The sequence below is a fragment of the Cinclus cinclus genome, chromosome 24 (assembly GCF_963662255.1).
Source record: "Cinclus cinclus chromosome 24, bCinCin1.1, whole genome shotgun sequence".
In the NCBI taxonomy this organism is placed as follows: Eukaryota; Metazoa; Chordata; class Aves; order Passeriformes; family Cinclidae; genus Cinclus; species Cinclus cinclus.
This window is the reverse complement of record NC_085069.1, coordinates 4707203-4718867: the sequence shown is the minus strand read 5'-3', so window position 1 is coordinate 4718867 and position 11665 is coordinate 4707203. Positions and strand designations below refer to the sequence as shown.

Here is an 11665-nt window from a genome sequence, read left to right as displayed (position 1 = left end):
GCTCAGCCCCTGTCCCCCACCCAGTGCCCTGAAGAGCTGGAAAAGCCCCGGATAACAGGGGTTCCAGGCAGGGCAGGGTGGGGTGCTGGCAGCCTCTTGCCACCCTCTTCCTTCCATTCCCATCCCTTCCCTCCCCCGGGGCCAACGCTGTGATTCAGCCTCTCAGTTTCAGTCCTCGTAGCCAACTTCCATCCCGAGCCGGAGCACGGCAGGGAGGAGCGAGCGGCCACACGCTGCCCGTGTGGACTGACACCGGCTTGGCAGCACCAAGGGCACCCCCCCAGTGGGCCCCAAAACGCCTTGATGCAGGCAGGAGGCGGGTCATGCCCCCTGCCACCCTGACCTTCATCGGGGGTCCCAATCCAGGAGCACAGCGATGCATCCCCAAGGGGCAGTGTCACGGTGGTACAGTCCAGAACAAGCGTCAGGTCATGCATACCAGACCCCAAAGATCCATATGGGGTAGAACATACTGACCTCCAGCCACCTCCAGGTTCCCCCCCTACCCCACCTGACAGCCTCCCCTGCAGAATGAGGGGGTCATGGAGGTCCCCCTCAGGGAACCCAGAGCCTCACAGGAGCCAGGCTGCTCTCATGGCTTCCATGGGTCCCCAGCCCCACAAGGTACCTCACGTTACCTGTAGGACATCTAGGCCTGAACTCATCCCTTCCTCTCCCACAGCAGGGTCTCTCCCACCCTGAGCTCCTGGATCCCATGGTGGCAGCGCATGGAAGGTGGAAGCAGCCATGAAAAGACCAGTCTGGATTTTATTAAAAGTTCAGCACCAGTAAATATACAAAAAGAGCAACTGTGCAAGAGGGGAAATCTTAAATTAACGGAGCTTAAGGCTAGAGAGGGCTGGTGTGGCAAAAATTCAAGGCACAGGCAGGGCACAGGTGCCACAGCCTCACCAGGCTGCAGCCCCGTGGTGACATGGGGACATGGCACACCAGCAGCCCCCTGTAGCATGAGGCCAGGGAGTCCAAGGGGAGTTGGGCTATGGGAGTTGGCAGATTGCCTGGGAGGCTGCAGGAGCAGGAGCCTCAGAGAGCCTCAGGAAGGGGCAGGACCAGCTCCGCCAGCATCGTGCATTGCTCCCAAAGTAGGGGTAGCCCCCCAAACCCCTCAAGACAACAGGGGTGGATCCTGGTGCATCATCCACAGATCCTGGGGAGCAACTGAGAGACACAGAAAACCCCAGTGGTGTGGGGCATCACTGCTGGTCAGGGCTCCTGGGGCACTGGGGGCAAAGGTGACCCAGGCTTCTGCGCAGGCAGGGATGTTCAGGGCTGCTGGTGTTCCACTGATGGGAACTGGGCTGTGCCAGGGCAGCAGACATCCAGGAGGCAAAGGCAGCCCTGCTGGAGGATGCTAGGCAGGATCGCCCTGCCCCCCCATGAGTCTGAGTTTCTCCCTGTGGCTGAGAGGAGCCCAAAGCCTGATGTCCCCAAGATGGCATCACAGAGCCACCACCATCCAGCTCAGTTGGTGCCGGTTGCCCCTTCACCTGGCTCATCATAGGATCTCTGCAAATAAGGAGAGTATGGTGGCACCAGGGGTGTGGACAGCAGACCCCCCCCACCCTACAGCATGGCCCCCAACCCTGGTATCAAGAACCTTGTTCGTCTTTGTCTCCTTTGGTCTTGGGTTCCTGCCACCACTCTGCAAAGAAGCCCTCCTCGTAGTCACCTTCACCCTCGAACTCGCCATCGGAGGGCAGGTCCAGCACCTCTGGCCCCTCATCACCATCCACCTCCATCTGCAGGAGGGCAGGAGCAGGTGGGGGGGCTCAGCAGCCTCATCTGCAGTCTCTGCTCCAGGGCTGCTTTGGGGGGTCAGACCCCCCACCTGAAGAAGGTCCTTGCAGCACCCACACACACCACCCAGCACCCCCAAAAGCACCATCTGCATCCCACATCGGGCCCATCAGCTACCTCATCATCATCCTGCAGGTACTGCCGGGCGAATTCCAGCATCTTCTTCTGAGTGGCCGTCTGGTTGTGGTACCTCACGGCTTCCTGGGCACAGCAGGAGAGAGGGGCTGGGTCAGCAGCTCCTCTCTGGTCAGTGCAGGGCCACGGGACGGGGGCTGGGGGGACCTCACCGGCCGTGGCTCGAAGTCCTCCTCCCGCAGGTGCCAGCGCTCGCGGTGGAAGCGGTAGTAGACCAGGTTCTGCTGCATCACGGTGTCACCCGGGTCGAAGAGCATGTAGCTGGAGACGCTGCGCACTGCGTCCTGCACATCGTTCACTGCGGGGAGCAGCACCAGGTGACACGGGGGTGACACCCCCCCAGGGCCCACAGCATCCCAGGGTGCCCCAGGGCACAGGACCCTGCCCCCACTGGCACTCACGCTTGTAGTAAGCGAACTGCAGGTAGTGGTACATGGTGGCCACAAACTTCTCCACGAAGTAGCCACCCACGTTGGGGGTGAGCTCGGTCTCGCAGTCCACCTTGCATTGCAGCACGCTCACAAAGTGATCTGGGGGGAGATATCAGGTGTTGCACCCCTGATCACCTCCCCAAGTTTGGCATCCCCCAGCCCTCCACTACCTGCGATGGCAGGGTAGAAGTCCTTGAACTCCTGAAGCTCATAGGCACCCTCACAGCCAGCCAGACAGTCTTCATACGCTTTGTAGTACTCGGCCAGCGCCTGCTCCATGTCAGCTGCACTGCTCCGGAAATCCCCGTTGTTGTACAGCTTCACTGACCGCACGAAAATCGGCTGCCGAGGACCATTGTTAGTGAGGGAGAGCTCAAACCCCTCGGGGTTTGGCAGGACCAGGCGTGCTTTGAGCCCTGGGGAGCCCCTCTCCTGCCCCAGCCCCATCCCCTCCTTACCTCATAGGGCTGAGCTTCCAGGTCAACCAGGTATTCATCCACATCCAACATCGTTCTGTAGTAGTTCAGGTACCTCAAGGTCATCTCATGCTTGGGGTTTTTCTGCAGGAAGGTGTGGGCAGCAGACACCGCTTTCTCGATCTTATTTGACTGTGGAGGGAGGAGGAGCCAGTGCAGAGACCTGCTGCAGGACAGCTTGAGCCAACACTGCAGCCAAGGGGGCCTCAACACACAGCCAGACCCCTGGTCTGGAGGACAGAGGTCTGATCCTTGTGGGGAACAGCCCTGAACCCACACTGCACAATCGTCCACTGGCAGTGATGAACAGACAAGATCTGAGAACATGGACACTGCAGGTAACTCCAGTCACACCAACCTCCTGGCTGTGCCCATAGTGGGCACAGGGATAGCTCAGCCCCTCATGGGCCCCCACATCCAGACAGGAGTGATCCACGTGGTGTGGGTTTGACCCACGCATCTGCTCTTCTCCAGAACTGCCACCAGACCTGGCTGCTGCCCCTGCTGTTTTATGAGCTCTCAGGTTGCAGCTTCAGGGGAGTGAGATGCCAGGAAGGGAGGGTGGTTTGAACAACCCATCCATGAAATGGGTTTGGGCCAGAGCAGCAAGAGGAAAAGGCATTAAGGATGAAGCCAGTCACTCCCTTGCCACTGCCAGGTGAGTGGGGCTGCAGTGATGAGTGCTAAAACAGCACCCACAGTGGCAGGCGGCCAGGGACCAAAGGACTTCCCCTGCCAGAGACACTCTGGCCAACACATGGTCACTCCAGGGGGATGCCTTATGAAACCTCCCTCCACAAAACTTCCCTCCACGTCTGCACTGTGAAGCTGAGCAACTCCTTTTCTATGGAGCATCCAGACACATGTCCCATCATAAGCACAGAGGCACTGGACCTCCAGCTCAGGCCCCTCATCTGGGGCAACCCCTGTGCGAGAGAGTCCCCAGGCAATGCTCTGCCTGTCCAGGGAGACCTTGGGGCACCAGGGTAACACAAGGTGGGGTAGAGGGACACAACCACAGGGGCCCCCCAGTCGTCCTGCCTGATGTGTTCCAGATGATGCTGACGTGCCACTGTTCAGGGGAAGGATGGAGAAGCTGGTGGGAGATTCCAGATGGGGAGTGAAGGAAAGGGGAAGCACCTGACAGCAGGGTGCAGGATGAGGCGGAGCAGGGTTCAGGGGGCACAGAGATAGATGGGAGTGTGGTTCAGGGCGGGCAGAGCAGAGGATGCAGGCTGACAGTGTAGGATGGGGGCACAGGATGGGGATGTCGAGGAGGAGGTATAGGATGAGTGGCAGAAGATGAGACACGGGAAGGGGTGTGCCCAGAGTGGAGGGGGGCAGGATGGAGGGGAAACATCAGTGGTGCGGGATAGAGGAACAGGACGCCCCCCACCCCCCACCCCTGCCCCCTGCCATTTGCACCTCCTCACCTTGAAGAGCGCGTAGTGCAGATACTGGTAGGGCTGGCGGCGCTGGAAGTCGCGCAGGGTTTGCGCCGGCGGGTAGCGCAGCTGGAACACGGGCAGTTCACGCTTGCAGGCGCGCAGGCAGCCGGCGCGGAGCAGCAGCCGCCCGAAGAGCCGCAGCTCCCGCTCCCACTCCCACGCGGGGTCCCGCTCCCCGCGGGGCTCCTCGGCGGGATCCTCCCCCGCGGGTGGCTCCCCGGCGCAGCGGCGGTGGCAATGCGCCTCGCTGTCCCGCAGCAGCCTGTGGAGCCGCAAACTGGCCTCCAGCCCCTGAGCGCTCTCCGCCCATTGCGCGTCCGCGTACTGCTCCAGCGCCCGCGCGTAGGCGCGCTGCAGCGGCTCCAGCGCGGCCGCGGGGAATCCGCGCACGCTGTACTGCTCGTACTGAGCCGCGCACAGCCCCGCCGCCAGCACCGCCAGCAGCAGCGCCGGCGGCGGACGCGGCACCGGTACCGGCACCGCACCGCCCATCCCCGCTACCGCGCACTGCCCGCGCACCGCCCCGCGCAGCGCCGCACGCCGGACCCGCGCAGGGGGCGGGCGGCGGGGCTGGGCGGTGCGCGGCGGGCGCGCAGGGTCTTAGTGCGGCTCCGCCGGCCCCCGGCGTGCTCGGGGGGTGTCCGGCACTGCGCGCCGCGGAGCGAGATGCCTCAGCAGCACCATGCGTGGGCGCATCCTCCAGGCCGGCGGTGCCCGGAGGTGTCCCCGCCGCCGGCCGGTGCCAAGCCCGAGGCCGCACGCCTTGTGCCGTGCCAGATCCCAGGCCCAGAGCTGTCCCGTGCCAGGCCTCGGCGTGGCCGCGCTGGCCCCGGCCCAAACCCAGTGCTTTGTCGCCGTCTGGACGGTGGCACTGAGGGATGTCACGGCGCGGGGCGGGAGCCAGGACGCTGCTGAGGTTTCTCCCTGCGGAGCAGAGGCTGCTGCCCGTGCCCAGCGCCACACACGGTTGCGGTGCCACCACCCCTGTCAGCACTCGCTTGGCTCAGCGAGGTCCTGCCACACGTTCTCCCAGGCTGCTCCAAGCAGTGCTGAAGGTGCTCGGCTCCGGAGTGGTGTGTTGGGGGGCTGCAGAGTACCCTGGGGCTGAGCTGGGGGAGCTGACGGTGCTTTGCTGGAGCTGTTGCTCTCACTGGTAGCAGCGCTGAGCTTCGGAGGAGCTGAGTTAGGATTTGGGTTTGGGTTCACAACCTGTATTTCCCACCTGGCATTCGGGACCCGTTTCTTCCCGATGTATTTGGGGGAGCAGGGATGTGTGGGCAACAACTCCACGAGCATTTGAGGCTACGTTTGTGTGGGAAGGACTTCTAGGAGAATTTCACATTTTTAATCGTCATTCAGTAAAGGCTCTGCCAGCAGCAGACTCGTTATTAATTTATTAACATTTAATTCCTTTTATTTACTCTCCCGAACTGCTGGGACTGAGCAGCAGCATCTTGGGCCGGGCACCATGAGCTGGCAGTGGCAGAGGGAAGAAGAAGAGGAGGAGGAGGCACAGCAGCGCTAGGACCTGGGGCCGGGCAGGGCCTGCAGCCGCACAGCCGCTCCCCAATGCCTCCGTCAGCTTTTCCTTCGGAGGAGAAATTGCACAAGAAAAAAAAAAAAGTGTGTGAGAGAGGGGAAAAAATAATGAGAGGGAAAAAACAAAAAAAAAAAATCAAAGAAAGAAAAAGAGTAAAAAGGGGGGCAAGGAGGGCAAGTAAGAGGAAAAACAAAAGAGAAAAAAATAATAACTCCGCCCGCCGTGGATCGTTCTCTGCCGCGGTGTCAGCTCTCGGCGCGGCGGGGGGAGCGCGGCGGGGCCCGGACACGTCTACAGAAATTCCAGACGGGCCGGGCTGGGCGGGCGGAGGGGAAGGGAAAGGAAAGCGAAGGCAGGAAAGGGGCGTCCTGAACCCCCCGCCCTCCTCCTTTCCCCCGCCGGGCCCTTCCGCCGCCTCAGCCCCAGCGCCATGGCCGTGGCCCCGGGCAGCCGCTGCCTCCTCCTCCTCCTCCTCCTCCTCCTCCTGGCCGTCCTGGGGGCCCCGGCGCTGGGCGACCCCGGCCCTTTAGAAGACGTGGTGATAGACAGATACTATATCCCCAAAATCTGCCTGAGGGAGGCGCAGATGGGGGATTTCATTCGCTACCACTACAATGGGACCTTTAAAGATGGCAAAAAGTTTGACTCCAGGTATCGCCCGCGGCTCTGTGCCGGCTGCATGCGGGGGGCAGCTGCGGCGGGACCCTGCATGCCTCCCCCAGCCCCCAGCCCGCATGTCGGGGCAGGCAGGCAGCTGCGGGGACCCCGCATGCATCCCCCAGCCCCGGGGCAGGGGCAGCCCGGCCGGAGCAGGCAGCTGCCTGTGCCAGACAGCGCCCAGCCCCTCCGGGTTTGAACCAGGGAGGGGTTTTGGTGGGTGCTGGGGTAACACAGGGAGCCCTGTGCACGTGTCAGCCTGCGATGGATCCCCCAGTTCAGGCTGCAGCCCCTTTCTGCAGCCCCTGCCTGGGCTGCCCTACCAGATCCCACAGAAGCTCCCAGGCCATTAGGGAGCCTGTGCCCCTCAGCTCCACAGAGCTGTGGGATAGCCTGTCCAGGGCACAAGCGGGATTTGGCCCTAATTGGCATGCTCTGCACTCAGGAACACGTATCTGCATGTGCTGCACAGGCAGGAAAATGCTTTAAGCACTTTGAGACGTGGCAGCAGCTAAACCCTTCATTATCCCAGAGGCTTTGCTCTGCCTAGCTCAGTGCTCCTTGGCCCCTGCATCGTCCCTGCTCTGCTCATGCTGGCTGGGAATTGGGGTTGGGGCAGCCCCTGCTTTGCAGCACCATGAGCAGGGAGGAGACCTGAGGACACAGAAACAACTGGAGTTGTGTTGGGTCTCAGCCCCAGCACCAAACAGCAATAAAAATTCCCCAGGCGGGTGTTTTTTTTGCAGCTCTGGAAAGCAAAGGGGTTCACAGTTTGATGTGTCTTATCTTTCATGTAAGCATCAATGGGGGAGAAAGTAACTGCAGTGGGACCCTGGGGACTGCTCACTGGGACCTGGGACCCTCACTGCTAAAAGAATTCTCTGCCAGGAGGACATCTGCTGCCCCAGTAGTTTCTTGGAGTATTTTAAAGTTTAAAAATAAAAACAAATTTGCAGTTTAAAAATGAGGCCGGGACGTTGTCTTTCCTCATCACTGCGTAAAGCTCCAATGTGCCATATACAGAATTATTTGGAAGCAGCAGGAAGTCCCAGAGCTGCCAGCCTCCAGCTCAGCTCAGTGGGTGAGATCTGGAGAGGGTGTGGATGGCTTCTGGGGGTGCAGGGTCAGGCTGAAATCCTGACCAGTGCCCCAGGGGACAGCTGCCCTTCAGCAGCTTGGGATGGAGCCCACTAGGATCCCTGGTTTTGAGCTATGGGCTCTGCCTGCCACACAGGGACTCACAGGCTGTGATGGGAGACCTGCACACTGGGGAGAGGCCAGCCCTGTCCCTCTGCTCTGCCCCGCCAGCACTGGCAGCTTTGGGAGGTTCATCCTTTTTCTCACCTGTGATGGGTGTGTCCCTTTGCCCCAGCTATGACCGAGGGGCCACGGTGGCCGGTGTGGTGGGCGTTGGGCGACTGATCACGGGCATGGACCGGGGGCTGCAGGGCATGTGCGTGAACGAACGGCGTCACCTCATCGTGCCGCCCCACCTGGGCTACGGCAGCATCGGCGTGGGTAAGGGGCCCTGGCACGGGGGGGGCTGAGGGAGCAAACCCCCAGGGCTGGAGTTAGCAGGGACAGGGCTCCAGTGCCCCCCTGGTAGATGCAGCCTAAGGGTGGGTCCATAGCCAGGGCGAGTGGTGCTGAAGTGGGGCTTCCCTGGGAATGAGTGGTCCTGCCCCCAGTCTAACTGTGCTGCTTTCCCAGGGGCTGGCATGGATCTCCAGTAGCCCTGAGCAGTGGTGGGTTCAGGGGAGGCTTCAGAGAACAGAGCCCATGTCTGGCCTGAGCTCAATGTTAGTCCCACTTAAGGTGTTCTGTCCTTCCTGCTGCCCCTTTAGCGGGGCTGATCCCCCCAGATGCCACCCTGTACTTCGATGTTGTCATGCTGGACATCTGGAACAAGAATGACAAGCTGCAGATCACCACCCTGTCCAAACCTGAGCGCTGCAACCGCACGGTAGAAAACTCGGACTTTGTGCGGTACCACTACAATGGCACACTGCTGGATGGGACCCCCTTCGACTCCAGGTATGCACCACTGGGATGCACCCTGGCCTCAGGGCATGGGGCTGTGCACCTGGGATGCACCCTCTGCCTTGTCACTGGGCCACTGGGGGTGGCTGGGACCCAGAGAAACCAGCCTGGGCACACATTTGGAGCCGCCTCACCCTGTATTCCCTCCCCGCTCCCCAGCAGGGCTGGTGCAGCTCCATGACCCCCCAAACCAGCCTCTGGCCCAGCACTGCTCTGGCTGGGGTTGCTGGTGTGGCCTCAGCGCCATCCCCACCCTCATTCTCCACCACCAGCTACAGCAAGGGCAGCACCTATGACACTTACGTGGGCACTGGGTGGTTGATCAAGGGCATGGACCAGGGGCTGCTGGGCATGTGTGCTGGGGAGAAGAGGAGCATCATCATCCCCCCATTCCTGGCCTATGGGGAGAAGGGCTACGGTGAGCCAGACACCACTTCATCGTGCCCCTTCCCTCCCAGCTCAGACCAGAGCCTACTGGTGTAGAAGGACCCTCCTTAAGGCTGACCCATGTTCTCTCCCAGGGACCGTGATTCCACCACAGGCATCGCTGGTGTTCAGCGTGCTGCTGGTGGATTTCCACAATCCCAAGGATGGTGTCTTTCTGGAGCACCTGGAGGTGCCGGAGTCCTGCAAGCGCCGGGCTGTGACCGGGGACTTTGTCCGCTACCACTACAATGGGACACTCATGGATGGGACACTCTTTGACTCCAGGTGTGGGGGGAAGTGGTGCCATGGGGAGAGCCCCTGATGTCCTCTCCTGCCCCACCACTGCAAGGGAAGGCTGGAGAGGGGACAACGGGTATGAAATAGGCTAAAAAGGACAGTATCAGTTTGTTGCACCTCTTGGAGCAAAGTTTGGTTCCTGGGGGAGCAGGAGAGGCTGGGAGAAGGGGTGTGGGTTGGGGTGTAGGGGCTGGGGGGGATTGATGGTACTGTGGGTTCTCTTGCTGCAGTTACTCCCGCAATCAGACCTACAACACCTACATTGGGAAGGGCTACATCATCCCTGGCATGGATCAGGGACTGCAGGGGGTCTGCGTGGGAGAGCAGCGGCGAGTGGTCATCCCCCCACACCTGGCTTACGGGGAGAACGGTGCAGGTAAATGTGCAGAGGGTTCTGAGGGAACATCAAGGGCACATCAAGGGGTGTGGGAAGAAGCAGGGAAACACTTCACCAGCCCTGCAGTGCTCCAGCAGCTCTCCTCATTCTCCTCTTCCAGGAGAAAAAATTCCCGGCTCAGCCGTGCTTATCTTTGATGTCCACGTCATTGACTTCCACAACCCTGCGGACCCGGTGGAGATTGAGACTGTGTTCCGGCCCGAGGGCTGCAATGTCACCACCCGCAACAGGGACTTTGTCCGCTACCACTACAACTGCTCCTTGCTGGATGGCACCCGGCTCTTCTCCTCGTGCGTGCCCCGAGCATTCCCGTCCTTCCTGGGGCCAAACCCTGGCTGGCACTGAGCTGGGGGGGTGAAGGCACCAGAACCATCTGCTCTGCAACAGGCAGTGCTGGAGCATTGGCCACAGGGCAGCAGGATGGGGCAGCAGGCAGGAGGGTTCAAGGGACACAGTGGGATGGACATGGCTGTGGCATGGAGGGTGGAATTTCACGGCATACCAGGATGGAGGATGTGGGATTCTGGACCACGGTGGGATAGAAGGGTTGGGATTTCAGAGCTGCCCACTGGATCCGAGGGACTTTTCTCACGTGCGCTGTTTACTCTGTGTCTCATGCAGCCACGACTACGAGAAGCCCCAGGAGGTAACTCTGGGGGCCAACAAGGTGATCGAGGGGCTGAACAGTGGCCTCCTGGACATGTGTGCAGGGGAGAGGCGGGTGCTCATCATCCCCCCACACCTGGGCCACGGAGAGAGCGGAGGTAGGAGAGTGGCAGTCGATGTGTGCAATGCAAAGTGGGTGGTTCAGCCTTGCTGGGCCCCTGCTGAGCTCCATCACCCCTTGCCCTGCCAGGGCTGTGGAGCTCAGGGCTGGGGCTTTGCCTTGCTCCCCACGGTGCTGGAGCCTTTTCTGTGTTTCCAGCCCGAGGGGTGCCTGGCAGTGCCGTGCTCCGATTTGAGGTAGAGCTGATCTCCATGGAGGAGGGGGTTCCTGAGGGCTACCTCTTCATCTGGCACGGGGAGCCACCGGCCAACCTGTACGAGCAGATGGACCTCAACAAGGACGGGGGGATCCCTGCTGAGGAGGTGAGTGGATCCCAAATGGTGGGGTGCAGGAGGAAATGGGGGCACGCCCTGGGCAGCAGCACTTGAAGGACACTGTCGTCCCTGGGCACTTGGGAGCCTGCAGAGCTGTGCAGGAAGAGCACCACAGCCAAAGCATTGCTGCTGGGTGTGGGCAGTGTCCCCGAGGACAGCCTCTGCTCCAGTCCCTGCCTGTCCTTGGCATGGGCTGTGGTCTCCCTGCCCTGCCCCGTGCTGGCTGTGCAGAGCCAAGCAGCATCTCTTCCCTCTCCCGTCTCCAGTTCTCCACCTTCATCAAGACCCAGGTGGCAGAGGGGAAAGGACGCCTCATGCCCAGCTCTGACCCGGAGAAAGTCATTGCTGACATGTTCCAGAACCAGGACCGCAACCAGGATGGGAAGATCACGCCTGACGAGCTGAAGCTCAAGTCGGATGAGGACCAGGAGAAGATTCATGAGGAGCTCTGAGGAGCAGTCCTCGCTGTTCTGGAGACAGGACTCATCCTTGCCATGTCATGGCCGGTCTCCCACCCCGGGAATCTGCCCCTGCCCCTCCCCAGTCCTGCAGGGAGCCGGGTTTTGATTTTCACCTCTTATTAACTGAGGGTATTTTGATGTGTTCTCCTGAGCAGGAAAACTCAGCCCCCAGCTAATAAACCCAGACAAGATGTCCCCTCCCTTAAGCCCTTTCATCCTCCACCATGACTGCAGGGCCAGCTCCAGCCCCCTGATCTATCTGTGCTGCCTCAGGGGGAAGGCAGGATGTAGGGGGGGAGGTTCCCCCTCACCTCCACCACATTTTGTAGTTTAGGGTTGGTGATCGGGTTTTTTATACATACACTTAAAATTCTTTAGAGAGAAGACAGGGCTTTTGTCCCTGTCCCTACTCTGCCCCTGCTGCCATCCTCCCCGGGA

The 11665-nt window shown here is 60.9% G+C and overlaps 2 protein-coding genes across 3 annotated transcripts; one reads left to right on the top strand and one right to left on the bottom strand.

Moving 5' to 3' along the window:
* Positions 1 to 998: 998 nt before the first annotated feature.
* Positions 999 to 4800, bottom strand: P3H4 (prolyl 3-hydroxylase family member 4 (inactive)). Its single transcript, XM_062508496.1, has 8 exons — positions 4294 to 4800; positions 2843 to 2992; positions 2555 to 2726; positions 2355 to 2483; positions 2106 to 2251; positions 1936 to 2019; positions 1619 to 1760; positions 999 to 1168 (listed from the first exon to the last, which is right to left on the bottom strand). Exons 1-8 carry the CDS (start codon positions 4798 to 4800, stop codon positions 999 to 1001), a joined length of 1500 nt encoding a protein of 499 aa, XP_062364480.1.
* A 558-nt stretch (positions 4801 to 5358) lies between these two features.
* On the top strand, positions 5359 to 11218 carry FKBP10 (FKBP prolyl isomerase 10). Of its 2 annotated transcripts, none has more exons than XM_062508172.1 (10): positions 5359 to 6499; positions 7878 to 8023; positions 8350 to 8539; positions 8818 to 8963; positions 9067 to 9256; positions 9499 to 9644; positions 9769 to 9955; positions 10287 to 10429; positions 10591 to 10754; positions 11033 to 11218. In XM_062508172.1, the coding sequence occupies exons 1-10, from the start codon at positions 6279 to 6281 to the stop codon at positions 11216 to 11218; spliced, it is 1719 nt and encodes a 572-aa protein (XP_062364156.1). In that variant the 5' UTR covers positions 5359 to 6278. The 2 variants fall into 2 exon arrangements, with proteins under 2 accessions (XP_062364156.1, XP_062364155.1); XM_062508171.1 differs by having other exon boundaries at positions 9766 to 9955.
* The last annotated feature ends 447 nt before the right edge of the window (positions 11219 to 11665 follow it).